General features: G+C 35.5%; 1 protein-coding gene across 1 annotated transcript; it reads right to left on the reverse strand.

The window, feature by feature from the left end:
• Nucleotides 1-548: 548 nt before the first annotated feature.
• On the reverse strand, nucleotides 549-1,587 carry LOC110933405. Its single transcript, XM_022176630.1, has 2 exons — nucleotides 868-1,587; nucleotides 549-785 (listed from the first exon to the last, which is right to left on the reverse strand). Exons 1-2 carry the CDS (start codon nucleotides 1,585-1,587, stop codon nucleotides 549-551), a joined length of 957 nt encoding a protein of 318 aa, XP_022032322.1.
• Between the last annotated feature and the right edge of the window lie 20,329 nt (nucleotides 1,588-21,916).

Below are 21,916 nucleotides of genomic sequence, written 5' to 3' on the forward strand. Positions count from 1 at the left end.
ACTCTTTGTTATAATACAAAAAAAACACAGCAAGATATTTAAGTAAATTAGTAACTTTTCTCTGAAATCTTACACTTTCAAGTGATTGGAACACAACTAACAAATTATTTTTATGCATAAAACTAGAACCACTATTTAGTATTATTAAAGGTTAGTGATTCCAATAAACTGATATTTAACATCCGGTCTTGTTGGTTAAAGACGATCAAGAGTTCAGCTACTTGGAGGTCATGGTTGGGACATAATTCGCCACGTAGGAACATGAATGAAAGGCTATACCACCTCCAACCCTAATCTACCATGGTTTGCATGGATTAAACCATTGCAACCATGACCCTGCTTTCCATTTTTCAAGTAATCATTTTTTTTTTGGGTAAAGGGTTACCCCGGTAAATTTTCATATATCACAAACCAAATAAAACAAGTAGTAAGGAGAGTCCTCACTAATTCACTATCCTGACATGCCAGGAAGTGTTAATAAGCAAACAGCAAACCACACAATAAAACCATAACAGACTCTAAAAAACTAGAGAAATAAAACTAGGAAACTACATGATTGGCACTTTCCATCTCTCCAGCAAGCTCATCCCAGTCGTAGAGCTCTTGACCTTCACCGAAGCTAGTTTCAAACGAACAACAGCAACAATCGCCTCACCGATCATTGCAACTGATCTTTTCTTCGATTTAAATAACCTGTGATTACGCTCTTGCCAGATGAAGTACGCTGTAGCGGCCAGAAGTAACCGACCAATGACACTTCGCATAGACTTCTTAGCAGGAACTTCCTGAAATCAACCAGTCAACAATCTCCTCCCACTTATTGGACCCCAGTTGAATACCAGCCATAGACTTAATAGAGGACCAAACTTGCATAGAAAACGAACATTCAAAAAACAAGTGTTCGTGCGAGTCCGGCTCCGAGCAACATAATGGGCAGGACATAAGGTTTAAATTTGTAGCACTTCCAACATCCCATTGCTTCAATTTATCTTGAGTCTTTAGCTTCTTCTTACAAATAAGCCAAGCAAGAAAAGCATGCCTTGGAATACAATTAGCAAACCACACTATTTCCACCCACGGGACTTTAATACCATGAAACCTGATCGTGTCCCATACAACTGATGCTGAGTAATCCTGTTCCACATCACCCGAAACACGCCACACAAGAGAATCAGGGACGTCAATGTTAATAGTTGGCGGCTGAAGATTTATTAAAACTGGAAACATATCCAACCAAGCTCTCGGCCACCTCCAAACACCATCATGCAGAAAGTCTTTAACCTTCGACTGAGGATTAAAACCGGCTCTATGCAGTTGACGAGAAGAGATGAACGCACATAAAGGACCCACACAAGACCAGTTATCGGACCATGCATAAGTAGATAAGCCATTTCCAATCTTAGAGACAATGAACGGGCGTATCCTGTCCCGAAGATTCATAATATTTCTCCAGCCAGTCGTTGAGTTACCCCGTAAGCGAATTTTCCAAAATGACTGGCCTTTAATTTTGTGTTCATGAATCCATTCAACCCATATAGAATTCCTTCTGGTAAGAAGACTCCAAACGTGAGTGGTCATAAGCGCCATATTCATGTCTCAAATTCTCCTAATGCCCAAACCACCTTCAACTTTTGGAAGACAAACATCCGACCATTTCACTTTCTCTTTACCCTGCTTCATAGGCCCTTGACACCAAAGAAACGCTCTCATCCTTTTCTCTAAATCAGCTATAATGCGAGCCGGAAGAGTAAAAACAGATGCCCAATAAATATGAATGGAAGATAAAACCGATTTAATAAGTTGAAGACGACCCGCGAAAGATAGAGTTTTATTCTTCCAGCTTCTAATTCTAGATTCCAACTTTTCAATTAGAATTTTGCAATCTTTATATACTAACCGAGACGAAATAAGAGGAACACCCAAATAGCGAACAGGAAGAGAACCTTCCTCAAACGGCATCAACTGTAGGATACTTTGCTTAACCTCTCTATTCACATTGCCAAAAAACACGGTACTCTTGGCCATGCTTGGAACAAGACCCGACATTTCTTAAATTTATCCAACCCTTCCATGATAACCTTAGCCGAACATACATCTCCTCTAGCAAACATAAATAAGTCATCCACAAAACAAACATTCACAATTCTTTATTTTTTTTTTTTTGCAAAGATTATGAAACTTGAAATTAGATGATTTATTAACCATGTCTTTCAAAATAATCGTCAAAGCTTCCATAACCATAGTAAAAACATACGGCGACATTGGATCCCCTCGTCGCAATCCCCTTTTTCCTTTAAAAAACCATGGATATTGCCATTAACTCCAACAGAAAAAGAAGCAGTAGTAACACATACCATAATCCAATGCACCATTTTGTGATGAAAACCAAAACCCACAAGCAGGGACCTTAGAAACGACCAGTCCACTATATCATACGCCTTTTGAATATCCACTTTAAATGCACATTTAGGGGGCCCCACATTATGGTGATAACTATGCATCAATTCTTGGGTCAGGAGAATATTATCAGAAATCCGCCTTCCAGGCAAAAGCAAAAGCTGATTGATTAATATCCACCACATCATCTAAACCAACTTTTATTCTGCTTTTGATAATCTTACTGATGCACTTGTACAAGACATTGCAACAAGAGATGGGACGGTAATCCAACACCGAATTCGGAGTTTGGACTTTAGGAATGAGCGCCAAAATAGTATGATTAATCTCATTTAGCAATTGCCCATTAGCAAAAAACTCTTGAATAGCATAAGCAACATCACTGCCCACAACATCCCAAGAATGCTTAAAGAAAGCGGCTGAGAAGCCATCCGGACCTGGAGCCTTGTCATTACCTATCGAGAACATAGCTTCCTTTATTTCCTCTAGCGAGACATTCCGAACCATACGTTGAGCTTTCAAAGGGCACAACCTCCTATGAAACAACTCAGGATCCATAACCTCTGAAATATTACCCTCAACTCCCAGAAATTGCGAATAATGATCAACAAGGGCCGCTGGCACATTCAACCCTTCAACCACAACACCATGTCTATCTTTGATGGAATCTATACGGGTAATATGATTTCGGCATTTGAGGGAATTATGAAAGTAGGCCGAATTTGAATCACCCACCTGAAGCCACTCCACCTTTGATTTTTGCTTAAGGAAACGCTCCTCGTCCAACTTTGCTTCCGTAAACAACTTGACTAAATCGGCTTCCTTATCACGTAGAGAACTATTAGACGGATCCCCATCAATACTCAATTGTACCGCGTCCAGCTTCGTCCTCAAATTAACAACTTTATCATGCAAAATTCCTTGCTTAAATAGCAGCTTACGCATAGGAGATTTAAGCAACTTTAAGCGGGTAACAACACCATACATGCGATGACCACTGGACGTGGAACTCCAAACTTTTGACACCTCCTCCTTAAAATCAGCCTTATACACTAGAAAGTTTGCAAACTTAAACGGTTTAGGCCTTGGTTTAGTAACATTCGGAAGCTTCAGAACATAAGGACTGTGATCTGAAACACGGTACGGCTGAAAAACAGCATGAGCCGCCGGCCACTCTACCAGAAATTGCGCGTTGCCCATAACTCTATCAATTTTCTTCAAAATACCCACCCCCTCTTCGGCTTTTGATTCCGTGTGTAATGAAGACCTGGTCGGTTAATATCCAACACCTCAATCTGTTCGACACAATCCTTAAAGTCCCTCATAGCCGTTGTGATTCTGGATGAACCATACAGGTTGTCCTCCAAGTTTAACGATGAGTTGAAATCCCCCAACAGCGCCCATGGCTTATTATTCACAAAACCCTTATGCACACATAGATTCTGCCACAAATCCTTCCTCTTAACATAATCATTATCCACATAAATGAAAGAACAGAAAAACGCTTTATTATCTTCTTTATAAATAACTTGAGTGTGCATAACCTGATTAGTTTGCGAAATCACCATAAGATCAACAATATCCGCATTCCATCCCATAATAATCCTGGTCCCCTTATCACAAATAGCACCATTTGAAGTCCAGCTCCACTTTTTACAAATCTTTTGACAAGCATCATAGACTTTGGAAACATCCATATGAGACTCCAAAATTGCACAAACATTAAGATGGTTTCATTCACAACTTCCTGAACCTCTTTCTGCTTAAGGGAAAGGTTCAATCCCCTAATGTTCCATGCTGCAATACTACCCATTAAAACCTGCTGACCCGGGAGTGCTTGCCCCCTCAGAAGTTTGTTTAACCCCTGCTTCCATGAAAGTAGCAATCTCATCATACACCGTATCAACATCCTCATCATCATCAAGCGTTGTAACATTACGAGTATGTTGGCCAGAAAAAGGCCTATCTTTACTATTAGAACTCAAAGGCCCTGTTAGACGAGAACCTGCATCTTCTTTTCCCAAAGCTGAAAACGAGTTTGAGGTTGAAACCTCATTGCTAGCCGATATTCCTCCTCCTGTGTTACCATATTTTCTTTCAATTGGTCTATACACGAAATTTGGTTTCACTTTATTCAGCATGACTCCCTTCTTTTTATTAGGTTTACCCTTATTTATAATAAAACCTTCAGCATCTTTTTCTACCTCATTGTTCAATACCACCTTCATATTTTTAGGACAATTATTATCTTGATGGCCAAATACTTTACATGTATCACATCTAGGAGGCCGCCATTCGTATTCCACTTTCATGGTCTCTTTTACATACCCTACCCCATCAACGACTGGTATAGCTATTTTTAATTCCTCCTTAAGATCCTCATCAGCCGAAAGTTCAATTAGAGCCCGAGCAAAACTACTCCTTCCCCATGCATCTGAACACATTTGAGACGTATAAGAATCTAGCATCTTCGGGGTACCCAGCTTAGTTGCTAGCATGCTCAGACCATCATCCGAGTAGGCTGCTAACGGAACATTATGTATTTTGATCCAAACCACCACCTTCTTTATATCATCTTTTTTCAAGATAGTAGTTGGAGTCCAAGCATTTAACAAGAAGGGGGTATTCCTGATCAGCCAAGGGCCACCCTCCAAAACTGCTTTCATCCCTTTTTCATCCGAAAACATGAAAAAGAAAAAACCATTAGCGTTCATCATTGAAAAATAAATTAAAGTAAATAAGGGGATAGTGGTTTGATTCATGACTACACCCTTAGAGTAGTGGTTTTTATCACACGGTATAGAGAAAAAAAGGGGCTTGTATTAGATTGTAAAAGAATTGCGATTAGGGTTTACAAGAGAGGTGTTTATATAGGACACCATGTAACACACTAGCCCCTATACTATAAATTCTTGTCTTTTTTCTGACACTCCCCCTCAAGTTGAGTAGTGGGATCACCAATACTTAACTTGCTTAAGCAGCTACTAAACGCTTTCCATTGACGACTTTTGTAAGAATATCTGCGAGTTGATCTTTAGATGGCACATATGGGAGCTCTATGATTTTTTCCTCCAGTTTCTCCTTGATGAAATGGCGATCTACCTCCACGTGTTTCGTTCGATCATGTTGAACTGGGTTTTCTGAGATCTGAATTGCAGCCGTATTGTCACACATAATTTTGCTTGGTTCCCTTTGGGAGAAGCCGATGTCTTCTAGTAGCTTCCTAATCCAAAGAAATTCGCTTAACCCTTGAGCTATACCTCTAAATTCTGCTTCTGCACTTGACAGAGCAACCACCTTTTGCTTCTTACTTCTCCAGGTAACCAGGTTTCCACCAACTAAGGAGAAATATCTTGATGTTGACCTTCGGTTTCCTTTATCTCCAGCCCAGTCTGCATCAGTGTAGAGCTCAACATTTAAATGTCCATTTGTTTTTAACAACACTCCATGGCCTATGGTCCCCTTGAGTTACCTTAAAATTCTCTGAGCTGCTTCCATGTGGGTAACTTGTGGTTGGTGCATGAACTGACTTACTACTCCAACAGCATAAGCTATATCAGACCGAGTGTGAGAGAGATAAATTAACTTGCCCACGAGCCGTTGATACCTTTCTTTGTTTGCAAGCTCTCCATTAAGTTACATGTGAAGGTTGTGATTCACCACCATTGGAGAGTCCGCCGGTTTACAATCAATCAGCCCGGTTTCTGCCAGGAGATCAAGGACATACTTCTTTTGGCAGATGAAGATCCCCCGTTTAGACCTGAGGACTTCTATTCCGAGAAAATACTTGAGATTCCCAAGGTTTTTCATTTCAAATTTTAAGAACAAATTCTTTTTCAGCCGTGTTATTTCTTCTACATCGTTTCCGGTAATAATCATGTCATCTACATATATGATCAAGCACGTTACATGACCATTTCTTTTCTTGAGAAATAGGGTATGATCAGCATTACTACCGTGATACCCGTATTCTTTCATGGCCAAAGTGAACTTTCCAAACCATGCCCGAGGAGACTGTTTCAGCCCATATAAAGACTTTTTCAACCGACAGACTTCCCCTTCTTTAAAACCCGCTCCAAAACCTGGAGGTGCTTCCATGTAGACTTCTTCCGTTAGGTCTCCATGGAGAAATGCATTTGTAACATCGAACTGGTGGAGAGGCCAGTTCTTATTGGCTGCCATAGAGAAGAGGACTCTGATAGTGTCCATTTCTGCAACCGGAGAAAAAGTCTCAGAGTAATCCATCCCATACGTTTGAGTGTAACCCTTGGCTACAAGCCGTGCTTTGTATCTTCCAATGGAACCATCTGGTTTATATTTTATTGAATACACCCACCGGCATCCAACTGTTTTCTTTCCTTTAGGAAGGCTTCACTTCTCCCATGTGTTTTTTTTCATAAGAGCAAGCATCTTTGTTTCCATTGCTTCTTTCCATTTCTTCTGGCTTTGGGCTTCCTTTACGGAACTAGGTATTTGTTCGGAGTATAGAGAGGTAACAAATGCTTTCGCACTGTTAGATAAGTTCCTGTCAGCCGTATTAGCTATAGGATACCTTGAAGTTCTGGTTTCCCTTTCTAGGGAGTACCATTTTCGAGGAACCCCTCTATTGGCTCTCGGAGGTAAAACATATGTTCCCGGTGTTGTTCCAGAGCCTCCATCATGTTGTTCATTAGATTCGGCTTCCCTTTGGGCTGCGTTGTTTTGCTCAATGATCTCCACCTGTTCCATTAGCTCGGTTCTTTCATGACTATTAGGGTCCGACTCAATCACATTTCCAAGATTTTGAGAGTCTAGGGGAGTCTTTAGATCAAGAGCTTTGGTTGGTTAACGGTTAGTGAATGTAGATAAGGTATCTAGGGGAGTCTTTAGATCAAGAGCTTTGGTTGGTAAACGGTTAAGGAGATACACAGCTGTGTTTATAGCTTCGGGCCAAAAAGACTTAGGAACTTTGGATTCAAGCATAAGGGCTCTAGCCATTTCTACCATAATGCCATTTTTCCGCTCAACTACATTATTCTATTCTGGGTGTTTTGGGCACGTGGTTTGGTGGATCATTCCCATCTCTTGAATAAATTGTTTCATGGAGTTATTAACATACTCCCCTCCATAGTCAGATCATAAGATCTGAATGTTGGTTTTGAATTGAGTTTGGACGATGGTGTAAAATAGTCTGAATTTGTCAAAGACTTCAGATTTGTGTTTTAAAAAATACACCCATGTCATATGGGTACAATCATCAACAAATAGTAGAAAAAACCGGATGTTTTGACCTCCATTAGTTTCAGCTGGGCCCCAAACATATGAATGTATTAGGGAAAAAGGTTCATTGACCCTAGTGTTACTCGGTTTGAATGGTTTCTTAAGGCTTTTGGCTAAGACACATGTTTCACAGTCTAATGTGATGTTGGACGGGAAGAGTTCGGGAAGTAAAAGGTGCAGATATCCTGCGGAAGGATGCCCTAATCGCATATGCCAAAGCCATGCTTCTCTACTCTTTGTTCCATGAGCAACCATTGCAGTCCCTGACTAAGTCATCTCATCCACATAGTATAAGCCTTGTCGTTCAGTACCACGCCCAATTATCTTTCCAGTTCTGATGTCCTGTAAGATACAAAAATGAGGATGCATTAGAACTATGCAATTGAGTTCCTTTGTAACATGAATTATTGATAACAACTTGTGTGTTAACGAAGGAACATATAAACAGTTTGACAGTCTCAAATTGGGAGAGATTTCAACAGTTCCTCCTCCCTTTACTAAGACATTTTCGCCATTTGCCATTTTGATGTGGGTTCTTTTTGGTTTCTTTGTAGAGACGAAGTCCGATGGTTCGTACATCATCGTATCAGTGGCTCCACAATCAAAAATCCAAGGACTGACTTGATCACTACTTTTCTATGCTATTAAATAGGCTTCTCAACCATCTTCGAACGGTTGTTTTTTTAGAGAGAAAAAAAATGTTATCGTTACGGACAAACTAACTGACCGGCGTATTTCTCAAATACACTGGACACTTGAACTCGCGTTCAAGATTGAAGGTTGCACTGGACTAACAAAGCCTGGCACGTTCTCTTATCGATGTATGTTAATAAATACACCGGGCCACTTGAACTTGCATTCAAGATTTAAGATTGCCACAAACAAATCCGCTAGCTTAACCACTTTAGTAAATCCGCCAGAATTGAAAAACAAATCCGCTAGGGTTTCTTACGTGTGGGGAATCAACGAATGCCGTAGCATCTTATGTGTGGGTTGTTCTTGTCAACCAATGAAAAGGAAACAATGTGGTAAGCAAATCAGAGCAAGCGGTGGATATGAATTAATTAATCCATGCAACAATTGACTAAGTGATGCTTTTAGTAAAAAGTCATCCACCAACAATTATACAGAAGATGTCGGTCAAAACTAAAAAAACTTCCGAAAGTTTGTTTCTATTTTGCGGCCGACGGCAATGATTTTTTTGGTGTTTGATTTTGGTTTTGGGTTTTTTGTGGTTTGATTTTTGTTTTTTTTTAGATAGATTGTAGATGAGGAATCAAAGGTTCACGAATCAGAAACACTGCTCTGATACCATATCACATGGTATAGAGAAAAAAAGGGGCTTGTATTAGATTGTAAAAGAATTGCGATTAGGGTTTACAAGAGAGGTATAGGGCACCATGTAACACACTGGCCCCTATACTATAAATTCTTGTCTTCTTTCTGACAGTTTTAGATTATGGATTAGAGATGGGTGAAATGGTACTGACGTAGAGGATCATGCTGTTCATGAGGGTTATGACCACACCCTATAGCCTTGTTGCAATACGAAGTGATAAGTAATCATCGTATTTTTATTTCTTTTTGATTAAAGTTAACCATTGGCTTTTAAAAAGTATAGCCTTCTTGTACCTTTGTTACTCAATTAGCAAGTGGCTCCCCCAAATATAAAGTGAAATTTGAAGTTGAGAGTATCACTCCTCGTTTACAGAGTTTAAATATATATATATATATATATATATATATATATATATAGATGATCCTGTACATTAATTCAGAAGTGTGAGAAGTGTATTATAACACTATATATAACACTATATAACACCATATAAACACTGTATAACACTATGTAACACCATATAACACCATATAACACCATATAACACCATATAACACTATGTAACAATATATAATACTGTATAACAAATATAACACTATATTTTCTCTGATAGCATGTCTATGATAGATGTATAGTGTTTTATATTGTTATATAGTGTTATATAGTGTTACATAGTGTTATATGGTGTTACATAGTGTTATACGGTGTCTATATGGTGTTATATAGTGTTATAATACACTTCTCACACTTCTGGATTAATGTACAGGATCCCTACCCTATATATATATATATATATATATATATATATATATATATATAGAAACGGGATCAGGAGAAAACACTCAAAAGTGTGAGAACGGTGAGAACACTTTCTGGCCCAACACGTGTCAGCCGCTTAGAGAAGGGCAGAGGGGCTTTTTTGTCCTTTCATATTTCTTTTTTTTTAACGCGTGTCACTTCATCTTTCCATTTTTTTGGCGTTTAATAAATACACGGCGTTTTTATTGTTTTTAGATCAGAGTCATAGTAAATATTTTGGCGTTTTAAGTATTGTTTTGGTGTTTTTATTGCTTTTTAGATCAGGATGCAGGCGTTTAATGTAAAAAACATCAGTAATTTTCTTGATTTTATTATATCAAGTGTTTTCCCATTTAGGATACAGGCCTATAATGTGACAGGCAATTATGGCGTTTTGAAAAGATAAATAAATTTCAATTTTCATGTAGTGGCATTAATATAACTATAATATTTGGAAATAATGATACTGTCTCTTTATTTTACTGTTTCTTTCAATTTTCATCTGTCAATTAGTGTTGATTTTTCCAGTAATACTTTGTTTGCGTTTTTTGGCGTTTTATATAGCAACCTCGAATTTTGCTAGCATTTGTTCTCGCAGTTTTTCAAACTATCAGGCGTTTTGATGTTTGTAGTTTTTGGCGTTTTACACTCAATTTTTTTTTTAAAATAGTATAGAATTAGATGATAAACAACAGAGAATTACATAACAAACAATAGAAAATGAAAAAAAAATAAAAATTATATTCTAATTTCTCATTCAAATCTTCACTGTCATCAGCCTATTCTACTTTAACATTTTTGGCGTTTTGAACATGTTTTTGAATACCTTATGTAGATCCTTATTTTCCTACATAACAACTGTCTTTAGAAGATGCTTATTTTTTGTGGCATCCTTTATGGTGGGTGGATATATACTTGTTTGATGACATGTTGAATATCAACGCTTGCTCTAATGTATTGATCCCTTCATGCCATCAATATATCCATTAAGAACAAAGTGACATGATGTCATATCAGTGTCACCAGTCTCTTTATCTTGAATACTTGTCCATCTAATTCAGCAAAAGATTATAGAGATACCCAACTCAGAGAAGAATCCATTCAGTGAAACTTCATTCAGATCAATACTCAATATAGCAGAATCGAGGTTCTGCATCTGTGGCTTTTTTAACTATTATTTTTGGCGTTTTTAAAGTGAATGGTTTCTAGGAAACATGGCGTTTGTTTCTGGTTTTGTGATCAGTTGATTGTGCAAAGAAGTCTCTCTTTATAGGATGTTTTTGGCGCGTAGTTTAGGCGGGATTTTATTTATAATAAATGATATTTATAAAGTAGCCGTCTTTTCAGTTACTGTGTATTTTTATTGTTTTTGTTCAGCTTTTTATGAGTTTTTAGGGTCATAGACTTTCCATCTCCCAAGTTTGGCGTTTTTGAATGGGTTTAAGTAATTTTTGGCGTTTTTTTTTTCATTTTTAGCTTTTATTAATTAATACTTCTGCAAATTACTTTCATTATAGTTTGGGAGTTTTTGGCGTTTTTACTCCATTTATGGCGTTTCATATGCATTATGACTGTTTGGCGTTTTATTAATATAATGTATTTTTTGTTCTAAGTTGAAAAATACAAAGCAAACAACAGAAAAAGAAAATTAAAAAAATAAAAATAAAAACAATTCATCTTCCAAATCTTCATTGTCATCAGTCTCTTTCTTCTTTGAATCATGTTCGCTGGTGGTTTGGCTTAGCCATGCTTGTGTTTTTGTGGCCGTTTGGAAAGACAAAATGACATGAGGTTTTTTTTTTTTTTTTTGAATATGTATCTTCAAACAACTCATTAGTGTCACTCGTCTTTTCATACCATTAAATTATTCATCAAGAACAAAACACAGAAAATGACATAAGTCTGACCCCAGCATCTTTTTGTTTATGATTTGTCTATCTCATGCAGCAAAATGTTATTTGAGTCACAGCACCTCAGGGAAGAATGCATTATCCGAAACTTTGGCGTAGAACAATATTTGAATATACAAGAAACGGTATTTAACATTTTTGGCGTTTTACTGAGGAAATAGTGTATCTGAAAAAACCGTCGATTTTTTTGGAATCTTTTGATGTTTGAGTGTTTTGGCATTTTCTAAGATGAATGGTATATAGTAGAAAATATGGCGTTTTTTTGAGTAGTTGTGTTTGATGTTTTGGGGATTTTGGCGTTTTGTAAGTTGAATGGTATATAGTAGAAAATATGGCGTTTCAGGTTTTGGGGGTGTGTTTTATGTCTGGGATGTTTTTGTTTATATAGCGATTTGTTTTGGTTCGTAATGGCGTTTTATTCATCAGTATGGCGTTTTGGTATAGATGTGTAAAGACACTTTTACCCTTAATAAGGCGCGTCCACGTAATAAAATTATTGTTATTTACGAAAACGCCACCGCACCAATCTAGTCCATAGATTGTTTTGATCGGACGATCAATAAGCGTTCTCACCGATGATCAATAAGCGTTCTCACCGGTGAGAACGCTTATTGATCGTCCGATCAAAACAATCTATGGACTAGATTGGCGCAGTGGCATTTTCGTAAATAACATCAATTTTATTACGTGGACGCACTTCATTAAGAGTAAAAAAGGTAAAACACCATTTCTCACATAAAATGCCATAAAATGCCATTGAAAACTAAAACGCCAAATAAATACAAAACGCCAATTTTATCACTGCGTACTTTTTTCTGTGTTTTTATTTAAGCTCTCTAGCTACAAAAACGTCACAAAATATGAAACGCCATAATATATAAAGCTAAACCTTACATCCGAATAAATGTTAATTACATTTTTTGTTATAAAAATAATATCCCGCCTAAACTACGTGCCAAAAAAAATTATATAAATAGAAACGTCTCACCACATTCCGTTTATCACACAAAAAAAAACACACAAAAAACAAAGTGGTTGCTAAAGAAATACAACTCAATGTAAAACGCCAAAAAATACAACGACGGCAAACATCTTTTCTTTGATACTCAGTAATGTTCTGCATGAAGTTTCGCTAAATGATTTGTTACGTGAGTCTAGTAAGATTTTGCTGCATGAGATGGACAAAATTGAAAAAGAGGGATTGATGACACCCATATGTCATTCTCTCATCTTTGTTCTTGAAGAAGGTTTGGATGATAAGAAGAGACCTATGCCAGTGTAAATGCTACTTTGGCCTCGATGATTATAATGAAGACGACGGGCAGATAGCATCCACCCACAAAAGGTTGATCTTTATCTCCAACATCTACAAAGACACTTAAACACCTGAACAAAGAAAATAAAAAACTCCAAACCCAAAACACCATTTATTTGTCAAAGTTCTTGTAGTTTCAAAAGAAAAAAGAGACTGATGACACTGAAGATTTAAATCATAAATTGCTTCTACTTTGTTTTTTTTCTTTAATTTTCTTTATCTGTTGTTTGTTTTGTAATTCAGTTAATAAATAACAAAAGTATTTCAATACTATAATGAAAAATATAATAAAACACCAAAATTAGCAAATGCTTATAAAACGCCATCATGCCATAAAAACGCCCCCAAAAAACTACCAAACTCTAATAAAATTACTTTGAGCAACTACTATTATAAAAAAAGCGTGAAACAATGTGCAAAGAATATAAAACAAAAAAAGTCCAATCGTTATCTAACCGCTATTAGAAAACAAAACGCCATAATTACAGCCGTCAAGATTTGACGTGTTACACCATAAAAACAGTTGAGTCTGAAAACAAAACACGGTAAACTGCAAAAAACAGAAAAATGAAACTAGGGATGGCAATTGGTCGGGTTTGGGACGGGTTTAGGCAATCCCAAACCCAAACCTGGTTAGATAAGCTTGTCTCAAACCCGTCCCAAAACCCGTCGGGTTTCTAGCGGGTAAATACCCATCGGGTATCGGGTATACCCGCGGGTTTCGGGTAAACCCGTTAATTTAAAAAGATTACTTGTTGGGTATACTCATCTCAAAACCCATTGGGTATCTATCGGGTAACTACTAATCGGTTACATTTTGTATTGTTATTATAAAAATATATATCAAATAACTACAATGTATCGAGAATAGAATAGCTATATGTGTAAAAAATGGATGTATCATATATATACATATTTAATAATACAAAAGAAATTATATCGGGTATACAATCGGGTAAATGAGTACACTTTATTGGGTAATTGGGTCGGGTAAACGGGTATATCACTAAATCCGAAACCCGTCCCAAACCCGCGAAAAAAATAAAATATATTCCCAAACCCGTCCCATACCCGATTAACCGATCCCAAACCCATCCCAAATGTGTCGGGTTTCGGGTTTACCCAGCGGGTTCAGGTTTGATTGTCATCCCTAAATGAAACGACGGAAAACATAATTACTAACATTTATTATATTAAAAGCAAAATTCTTGGGTAATTAAATTTATTTATCTTTTTCAAAACGCCATAATTACCTTTCATGCGCGGGAAAAAAGTCAATATAAAAGAAGACCATAAGAACACAAGCTCAAACACGCCAAAAAATTTGACTAAAACGCCACATATTATCCAAAACGCCAAAAACTTTAAAAACGGCTAAGGTTATTGCATGGAGGTTTGAAAGGAAAGAGAAACGATTCATCATAAAGTTCTCTGATAGGAGAAGGGTAAAGGTAAGGACAATCAAAGTCATGCTTGGAATGAATGAAAAGGTTCAGAAGGATATCCTGGCCCTTGGGGTTCCAATGGACAACGATTGTGAAAGAACCAGAACTGTAATAAAAAGACTGAAGAGAAAATTTCCGGCAGAAGATGATGATGATATTGACGATACTCCTATAACATGAGGAAGAAGGAACGCTTGAAGTGACTTATAAAAACGAGGTGCAATATTCAAGGCCAATGGAAGAAATGTTGAAGATAGGGTTGCTATCTATCATTGAACAACTATGTGATTTAGCACCTTCAAACGATCCAAAATCCAACAATGCAGTGATATTCTAGAATAGGCTGCAGCAAAGAAGAGACGAGCTAATGGCGTTATACGCAAACACGAAATTTGATGATGAAGAATCTGAAGAAAGGGATGAAAAAGCGATGGGTACATCTCTGATGTAATCCCACCTACGGAAGACTATTAGTTTATTTTGATTACGTGTTATTGTAATTTTATAAAATATTAATCTATGGTAATCAATTATTAACAAAAAGATACAAAACGCCAAAAATGACATGGAATCAGCCATAACGCCAAAAAAATTAACCATGTGACACAAAAAGAATTGATTCAACGAGAAGAAATCTGAGAAAAACAGTAAAACGCCAAATAATTAATAATTCTAGATAACGCCAAAATTATCTTCCACGCAAAAAATAAAGCAGCATGTCAAAGGCGAAAATCGGGAAAGGAGAAGAATACTAAAAAGACAAAAAAACCCCTCGGACCCTGATCATGCCCCGCGCCACGTGTTGGGCCAGGATGTGTTCTCACCGTTCTCACACTTTTTGTTGTTTTCTCCTGAACCCGTTTCTATATATATATATATATATATTAGTGGAGGGTTCAAATGAGAGTAATTTTTTTGTAAAAGAAAAAAGAGGTTTCAACCAATAAGAATGGTTCATTTTCTTCATTTAATATTTGCATATAATTTTAATATAATGGTATATTGGGAAACTTATATAAATCATTAATTTGTATTCTTCCCCTTTAATAACTAACAAAATTAAATTTGTAACTCCTTTTCAAAATATATATCTTTTTCCAAATTAAAAAACCATTTAATTTAAAGTGTAGAATAAATTATTAGTTGTGTAGGATAAATTACGAGTTATGTAGGATATATTTCGAGGTGTGTAGGATAAATTTCGACTGTGTAGAATAAAATTCTATAATGTGTAGGGTATATGTAGGAAAATTTTAATATGTGTAAGTTGGTATAAGATCATGTACATTAATTCAGAAGTGTGAGAAGTGTATTATAACACTATACATAACACTATATAACACCATTTAACACTATGTAACACTATATAACAAATATAACACTATATTTTGTCTGATAGCATGTATATGATAGATGTATAGTGTTATATATTGTTATACAGTGTTATATAGTGTTACATAGAGTTATATGGTGTTATATGGTGTTACATAGTGTTATACGGTGTTTATAAGGTGTTATATAGTGTTATATATAGTGTTATAATACACTTCTCACACTTTTCAATTAATGTACACTATCCCTACCCTGTGTAGGTTTTGTAGATTATATGTAGGATAATTAATGATTAGTTGATTAATTAATTAAAGAGAGAAAAATTAATGATATGAGTTATCAATGAAATAGTATTTTACTAATATGCCCTTTCTTCTTTTTCTTCTCACATTAAATTTCTTCTCAAATTAACCTTCCCCTACATATATATATATATATATATATATATATATAGGGTAGGGTTCCAGCGTGAACAACCTCCCAAGAGTGAACTGCGTGAACAAATCTGGACCCTTGATTTCCTTTTTAGTTGTTAAGGGTAGGATTGTAATTATATAAAAAATTAGATTTAAATCATTATTTTAATAATTGAATTAAGTTACATCTTTCCTATTTTAAATTCATTATCCATATTAAGTTTTATTTATTAATAAGATAATTATCAAAACAAACAACAAATCACCAAATTTCAATTTTAATTTTTATTTCAGATTTCATCATCAGAATTCAAATTTTGATTTTTAAGATCCACGTAAACTTCATATTTCAACGGTATACACGTGTGTACTTGGATATAAATAGAACAGTACACATGTGTACTCAACATCGTACATATGTGTAATTAGCTACATAATACATACATAGAAACAATACTTGTAAAACTATTTTATATTTATCAAATTACAAGTTCCATAATGTTTTCCAAACCAAACAAAAAAAACATATAATTACAAGTTCCAGTTTTGTAAAAACAATAAACCCAACATAATCGAAAAAACAAAAAAACATAATCTTTTACAACTATTCGCCACGTTGTATGCTGAATCATCCTTATCGACCAAGCAAACAAACATATGTGAATCATCCTTATCGACCTTCCATCTCCGCTTTTCTCGTTAACGACATCTCCTATAATAGAACAAAAAAACTCAGCAACTAATACTTTGCATAATTCACAAGTGTACATTAACAACTTTACACATTCAATACACAAAAAATTCTGAGATATCACAAAAACAGACGCTATACACATGTGTACATCACATTAAAAACAGAGGAAAATCATAATACACGTGTGTACTTCGCATTAAAAACAGAGCAAAATCGGAATACACATGTGTACACCCGCTTCAAAAATAGAACATAACAAACAAAAAACACATTGTACATATGTGTACAACCCAGTGTACAATCTTCATCACATTTTCCCCTAAAAACAATAACTATAATCGGAATACACATTAATCATATAATAAAATCAGCAACTTACCGCAGCAAAAATTGAGAACTATGTAAAAACAATCACAAAACTGACCAAATCCAAGCGACCTGCAAAAAAAGGAATTAAAAAAAGTCTTAATCATCTCCAAATTCAATCAAATCCAAAAATAAATCCATCCCTAAAAACTATGAACAAATGCAAAAACTATGAACAAATGCAAACGTGATAATCTGACAATCTTTAATTGAATCCAAATGATCAAACCATATACTATTCTCTTATTGGACCACCTTCATTCTCAATATTAGACAATTGATAGAATCAAGAATTTCACATGACAATCTATGACACAAAGATAAAGTTATTGGACCTCAAATCGTGAATCACGTGAACCTTTTAAAAACTAACAATTTATGATAATTTCATGTGAACCTTTTTTCCATTCACCTTCCTCGGATCCCTAAACAAAAAACGTACCCTAAATCGATCGATGTCGGCAGTGGTGAATTTCGTTGATGTCGATCGATGTCGGCAGTGGTCTCCTCTGCTTTTCATTGATGTCGGCGACGCTGCTATGTGAGAGAGAAAGATATGTGGGATTTTGAAACCTAATTGTAGATATAAACGGGATTTATGCAATCAAGATGATATGGAAATTACACATATACCCTTATTCTCTTAATTAAATAGTAACAAATAACCAAATAATTACCATCATGCCATTCACTTAAAATCTCAAGATCATAAAAATCAAGGGCCCAGATTAGTTCACGCAGTTCACGCTGGAGAAAATGTTCACGTTTGAACCTAATCCTATATATATATATATATATATATATATATATATAAACGGGATCAGGAGAAAACGCTCAAAAGTGTGAGAACGGTGAGAACGCTTCCTGGCCCAACACGTGTCACACCACTTAGAAAAGGGCGGAGGTGCTTTTTTGTCCTTTCATCTTCTGCTTTTCCAGTTCCGCTTTTCCCAATATTGTTGGTTTTTAAGATTTTTGGCCTTAACCAAATTCAATATTTAATGGTGTTTAATGGTTTCATTGTATTAACATTTTGGCATTTATGGCGTTTATGGCGATTATGGCGTTTATTCAAATCGTATGCCATTATCTATTTGAATGGCGTTTTCCAAGGCGTTTTAAACAAGAGGGCCCATTGTTCTATTATTTTTTATAAACATTTTGGCGTTTGTGTTATCTTGGAGTTTTACGATTGTTATATTATATTTCAACCACAGGAAAAACAAATACAAGCGAAGAAAATAAATTAAAAATCCTAATCGGATCTCTCTTGCCAATCTTCACTGTCATCAGTCTCTCTCTTCTTTAATAGTACTAGAACTGTCACCAAATATATGGCGGTTTATGTAAAACTTAACAAACCCATTGGTTTGATTTTTTTGCCTGCTCGTCTGTTGATCTGGCTTTTTTTGTGAATGTTTGGGGACATAGATCTATGTCGTGTGAGTGGGTTTTTCGCTTTTTCTTTATCTTGATATTCATTTTTATAATCAACCCTCTCTTCATTGTCATTGAAATCTTCTCGTCATCCAAACTTTCTTCAAGAACAAAAAATACAAAATGCCATATGACTGGCATCAGTATCTTTTTCTTGAATTTTTGTCCATCTCATGCAGCAAAATCTTTTTGAGTTACTCCCTTCTGATAATAATTCATTCAGTGAAACTTCACGAAGAACAATTATGAATATCCAAGAAAGCATATTAGCCATCTTTAATTTTTTTCTTTTTTTTTTTGCATTTTTCAGTGAGTGGTATTTAGTAGTATTGGCGTTTGTTTTTTTTTGTTTGCTCAAATGGAAGTTGCTGAGACGTATCATTTTATAGGATATCTTTTTGGCGCCTAAGTTAGGCGGTGCATTATTATAATAAAGTATTCGTCTTTTCAGTTACTATTTGTAATTATTGGTTTTGATAAGATTTATCTCTGAAGTCTGTAACACGTCCCATCTTTCAAGTTTGGCGTTTTAGATTCTAATATAATAAATTTTCCCTATCTTCAGTATTACCGATTTGTATTTTTTGTTTCTAGTTACATTTTCAAGTTTTCTTTTTATTTTTTATTTTTTATATTTTGGTTTTTTATAATACTTTTTCAAAGTAATTTTATTATAGTTTGGGAGTTTTTGGTGGCGTTTAACGGGACAATATCGTTTAAACAAGCATTTTGGCTGTTTTGGCGTTTTTATTATATATGGCGTTTTTATTATATAAAAATCAACTGAAAAGGAAAATAGTAAAAAAAAGTATACATAAACAATTGATCTTCCAAATCTTCACTGTCACCAGTCTCTTTCTTCTTTTTGAGTCATGTAAACTGACTGGTTCGACTTTCGAATGATTCATTTTGTTTTTTTGTTTTTCAAGTCGTTTTATGTGTGGCTGTTTGGAAACACACAGTCTGACATCAGCATCTTTTTCTTGAAGATTTGTCCATCTCATGCAGCAAAATGTTATTGAGTTTAGACCCTTCAGCCAACAATCTTGAATTTCACAATTAACGATGTTTGATTTTTTAACTTTTTTGGCGTTTTACCGATAAAAAGAACGTCACGAAATAAGAGCACCTTAAACCTCAAAATTTTGATCATGCTAAAATCAATAATGTTTCGCTGTATGAGATGGACAACATTGTTAATCCTTTGTTAAGAAAGATAACTCACAATGTTGTCCACCCCATACAGCTAAACTTTATTGACAGCAAATCTCAATAATGTTTCTGTATGTTTTGGCATTATAAATTGGATGGAAGTTGAGGATTAGTCAATAAGATTTTACTCAATGAAATGGACAACATCCTCACTTAAGGATTTTGTCCATTTCATTGAGCGAAATCTTACAGACAACCAAACTGAATTTCAAAAAACGTTTTCGGTTAGAAGGTATTTGATGTTTGGGTTTTTTGGCGTTTCTAAGGCGAATGGGATATATGAAATATTGCGTTTGGGTTTTTGTGTGTGTTTTTAATTGAAGGTCTGAGATGTTGTATATATAGGATTTTTTGGCGGTTTTTTAGGCGGGATTTTTCTCTAATTAAGTTTGGCGTTTTATATATAGTGGCGTTTTTACTGGGAATGGTCTGTGATTTTTGTTTTGGTGTTTTATTTCATGAGATGGCGTTTTGTGTGGAGAAGTCAAAAGACCCTTTTACCCTTAGTGAAGCGCGTCCACGTAATAAAATTGGTGTTATTTACGAAAACGCCACCGCGCCAATCTAGTCCATAGATTGTTTTGATCGGACGATCGATAAGCGTTCTCACCGTTCTCACACTTTCTACCGTTTTCTCTAAATCCCGACCCTCTATATATATATCTTTTATAATCTTAACACCAACGAAAATGTATCGGGATTCAAATGAAATTTTGTAAAAAAAATATAAATGTATATTTATTTTGGATGATTTATACATGTCGTAAAAACGAGTTTACATCGTTTCGACAAACATGGCTTACAAGATAACGAAACTCGAAAAACTTTTATAAAATAAATATAACTATTTATATTTATTTCAAACGTCTAGTGGTGTGTGCAAGGTGTAACATGTTTTTATTGATATTTTTAAGCCCATTATACACATTAGTCAAGTTTTAAATTTATAAAACACGAGGTTGTCCGAGGACACTTGGGCAAGTGCATCCACTTGGGCAATTGCACCCATCGTGACCGTAGTATAGCGTTGGTAAGATACCCAGGTCGTCCAAGGACACAAAAGATTTTAGTACCGGTTTATTCTCAATGTCTAATCAATCTAAAATTTTTGAGAAAAGGGTGAAAACATGAAAAATAAAACTAAAAATGCAGAAATAAAAATAAAATAAAAACACATAGACAAAATGAATCACTTGGATCCGACTAGCCTTTTAAGTACCCTTTGATGATTTTTGCACTTTCGGACTTTTTAATAGATTATCTTAGTTATAGTAGTAGACCCCTCTTTTGAAGGTGACGTTACCCTCAACCTAGTGATTTGAGTCAGCAAGGATATAATCCCAAAAGGGTCGGAATATTGGAAGATAATTAATTAAGTTATTAATGCGAAAAGTGGTAGGCCCCTCTTTTGAAGGTGACGTTACCCTCGGCTAAGTGGTTTGAGTCAGCAGGGATACAATCCCAAGTAGTCGGTTTAATGTATTTATAGTAGTTTACATATGAGGGGATCAAGCCATTCGCACCCCCGCCATCCAATACTAGTGGTTATTGAAGGAGGTCCTAGTAAGCTTGACCCAGGTCCTTGCAAGATCTATACACTGAACAAGGCAAGAACCTTACTAAACCATTCCCTTAACCCCCCACCAGGTAGCCAACATATCTCTATATAGATCGTAGAGATATGAATGGTGTAAATCTTTTACTTTATATAGACAGTAAAGTAATGCCAAGACACCACCGACAAATGATAAAGAAAATTCACCTTTAACATAAGAAACTAGTTATTAAATTCATTAATACAAAACTAAATAAAAAGTGCCGAAAGATTAAAAATCAAAAGTAATACATAAAAGACTTGTCTTCACTAAGTGATGGAAGAGGCTTAGCCAAACATGGCTTTTGATTGGCAATAACTCTTACTATCAATCTTGGATCCCGAGACTACTACAAACTCTAAAGGTGGATGATGGATGATGGTCGTGGTGGTGGGTGTTGG

Source organism: Helianthus annuus, chromosome 4, assembly GCF_002127325.2.
Source record: "Helianthus annuus cultivar XRQ/B chromosome 4, HanXRQr2.0-SUNRISE, whole genome shotgun sequence".
Taxonomy (NCBI): Eukaryota; Viridiplantae; Streptophyta; class Magnoliopsida; order Asterales; family Asteraceae; genus Helianthus; species Helianthus annuus.